Source organism: Saccostrea cucullata, unplaced genomic scaffold (assembly GCF_032062105.1).
Source record: "Saccostrea cucullata isolate Sc308-1 unplaced genomic scaffold, CSIRO_AGI_Scuc_v1 ctg20766, whole genome shotgun sequence".
Taxonomy (NCBI): Eukaryota; Metazoa; Mollusca; class Bivalvia; order Ostreida; family Ostreidae; genus Saccostrea; species Saccostrea cuccullata.
The window spans coordinates 4,153-7,166 of record NW_026936430.1 but is presented as its reverse complement, the minus strand read 5'-3'; the positions used below and the strand labels follow the sequence as shown (position 1 = coordinate 7,166).

The 3,014-nt window shown below is 40.5% G+C and overlaps 1 protein-coding gene across 1 annotated transcript; it reads right to left on the bottom strand.

Annotated features, from left to right (window-relative positions):
• Nucleotides 1-1,517: 1,517 nt before the first annotated feature.
• LOC134245579 (lysine-specific demethylase 3A-B-like) lies at nt 1,518-2,221 on the bottom strand. Its single transcript, XM_062727856.1, has 2 exons — nt 1,891-2,221; nt 1,518-1,733 (listed from the first exon to the last, which is right to left on the bottom strand). Exons 1-2 carry the CDS (start codon nt 2,078-2,080, stop codon nt 1,546-1,548), a joined length of 378 nt encoding a protein of 125 aa, XP_062583840.1. The 5' UTR covers nt 2,081-2,221; the 3' UTR covers nt 1,518-1,545.
• Nucleotides 2,222-3,014: the final 793 nt, after the last annotated feature.

Below are 3,014 nucleotides of genomic sequence, written 5' to 3'. Positions count from 1 at the left end.
GTAACTGGTTTCCCAGAATAAGCCATGTAAACAGCCCATGATGGATGCCTGCTGTTTGCCAAGCCAGGAGAACAGCAGTATAAAGTGCACAACCCCTCACGACTTTCTTCTGATTGAAGATTAATAATAGATCACTTGATTTACAAACCAATGAAAGGAAAGTAGTCAGGGCATACTTTATGTCTGGTAACAGGAAACCCCTTCTTTCTGTTCAAAACTTTCATTCCCCACTGTAACAAATTGCTAGTGCTTTTTTAAAATGCTCTAATGATCATGTAGCGGTGGGCCTTTACATGGTGCCTATTAATTAAGTGCATTGCCACCAGGAGAATCTATTACATCAATTTCCAGCGAGATCAGTGGGATTGGATTCTGTATGCACTAGACTCTATAAACACACTCCCTCTTTATCCCCACTGACAACAAAGGCAGCCTCTGTTCTACACAGTGACCTCTGCCATTTTGTTTATCTACACATCTGACCTTGTTAACCGCTGCCTCACACCGGTGTTTTGATTTATGGGCCTGTCATTCTTTTTTGTCAAACAAAACGCTATCTTACAAGGAAATTTTTCTGTATAAGATGATTTTATATCCCTGAATTGTGTATCAATCACCCCCTTCTGTTCATATGCTAACCTTCACTAAGCATGACTCCCTAATCTTACTCTACAAACTTGATAACAGTGTTTGGCTGAGTGGAATTTCTCCCAATCTTTGCCTACAATAAACATGTCTTATCAGGCTCCCCCTCTCTGGAGTTCTGGCAGGATATTATAGCTGCCTCAACAGCAGCTATTTTTACAAGTATTCTGGCAGTGGTTTAACCCTCAATGAGAGGCAGATGTTTGGGATTTTGAACAGCTAATCCGAGTTCAGAAAACAAAGAGAAACAAAGAAAAGCCTATCAGAGCTCGTGTATGCTGCTTTCTGCCTGCATCTGATGTGTAAAGCAAATGCATTCTCTTTAGACAGGTGATGTGGGGGAATTCTGGAGTCATGTCCTGGCTTTCTCTAAGAAGAAGTAATCAGCCAACATTAAGTATTTACTCCAGATTGTCAATAGCCCCTTTATAATGTTACTACACCACAGGGAAGTTATCATGTAAACATGCCCTCCATAGCAGCAACATTAGGATCACCTTAACATGAACACTCTAGTTTCCTTCCATACAGTTCAAGGACAAGTCTAACCCACAACACAAAGGATATATACAAATACTAAATCATAGGACAGAACCTGAATAGTATCTCCTTTGTTGCCACCTTGCATTAGGAGCTAAACCATTACACATTTTAAAAGGTGATACTGCAGGGTACAGATATACTGTACTATGTTGCTATTGTGAGACTGTATTCACAAAGGCTGAAAATCTGCTACGTGACATTGCTGATATTAAGACTGTACTCTAATGTACTCTACAGATTATCGTAGATCGCTCTGGATATTGTAGGACTATAATCAGAATGAATATAACTTTGATACTATGGGCCTGTCCCGCTAGTTAGGGACTTGGATGAGAAAATTTGCAAGTTTGACAAGACCTACCTTCTGAAGGCATAAAATCTACAGAAGATGTTGGGAAGCTTCTTGCTGCGCTGGGTGGGCGTCATCTTACATTCCCGACATTTCATCAGTTTAGGGGTGACCTCACTACAAGAATCGTCCTGTAAGAACGGCTCACACGTCTTCTTCAACAGGGAGACTGGAGGCTTGTTGTAAGAGGCCCCACCTGTACAAACATACAAGGTCAAATGTCAAGAATTCCGATCTCTATATATGACAGTATTGTTCTATATTTTTAGCCTATATAAATACATGATTAGGCCAATATAAATAGAAAGCTGAAGCTGTCATAAAACACACAAGACGTCAGGGTTGAAGCTAACCTGAGGGTTGTGAATGACTGGTGGGTACCACTGGCGGGTGGACCGGGGTGGGGCTGGGCCCCGGGGGTGAGGAAGACTCTGTCTTTGGCGGGGGCTCCTTCTGCTTTTTAGGTTTCTTTATCTTGGACGATGCGGAGTTGTCCGATGGTTTTTCTGCCTTCTCTTTCTTGATGTCCTGCTCTACCTCCATTGGTTCGGGACTGGTAGCTCGCACCTTCGGAGCCTCTCTGACTTTTTCCTTCTTCACTGACGTATTACTTGAGTTGTCTTTGTTAACTGTTTTATCATCCTCTGGGTGATCTTTACCCTATTAATAGAAAATAAATCTGACTCCTTACAATTTTTTCTTGGAATCTGACAAGGTTTTTTGTTTGTTTTTGGCAAGAGAACTGATGATCATAAGTTAGTGATATGACTTTCAAGACCTTTGGCTCGTTATTTACTCTCCTTATACCCTGGGTTAGTTATGTTCCCCAAACGAAGTTTGGGAACATATTGTTTTTACTTTTTCTGAATTTTTTCTTTGTTCTCCGGTACTTTTTTGTCCGCGAGTGTTCTCGTAAACTACTCATCCGATCTAGGTGAAACCTTTTTAGGGTCACTAGGTATGTTATGTAGATGTGCGGAACGAAGGTCATTTTGCGCGCACGTGCGTGCAGGTGCGCGCACGTGTAACACGTGAAATGACCAATATGATAGATTTAGCCGTAACTTTTTAAATATTGGATGAAATGCTTTGAAACTCATAATATAAGGATATAATAGTAGTATAGACATGATGACATGGTCAAAATAGCAAGATCTCACGCGCATGCAGGTGCCCTTCGCTGCGATTGGCTGAAACTTAAAGTCTAAATATCTATTTTGTTTTCTGACAAAATCCTTTGAAATTTTGAACATAGTCTTACATTATGGAGATCTACAGCATGATATATAAGAATAATCATGAACGCACGCACATGCACGTGTGCTGCAATCTGATTGGCTAAAACTTTAAATGCCTACAACTTTCTTGGTTCTCAATAATACAGGGTGAAATTTCAAATATGAATAGATATAATGATTGCCTACATTATACTACTATCAAAAGTAAATACATGGACGTGCATGCACATGCGACCGCA

Bases quoted from the DNA above. Each gene is read 5' to 3' on its own strand.
- LOC134245579 (XM_062727856.1), bottom strand. From the start codon at position 2,080: ATGGAGGTAGAGCAGGACATCAAGAAAGAGAAGGCAGAAAAACCATCG. The intron at 1,734-1,890 runs GTTAGCTTCAAC...ATGTTTGTACAG, and splicing joins CAGTCATTCACAACCCTCAG to GTGGGGCCTCTTACAACAAG.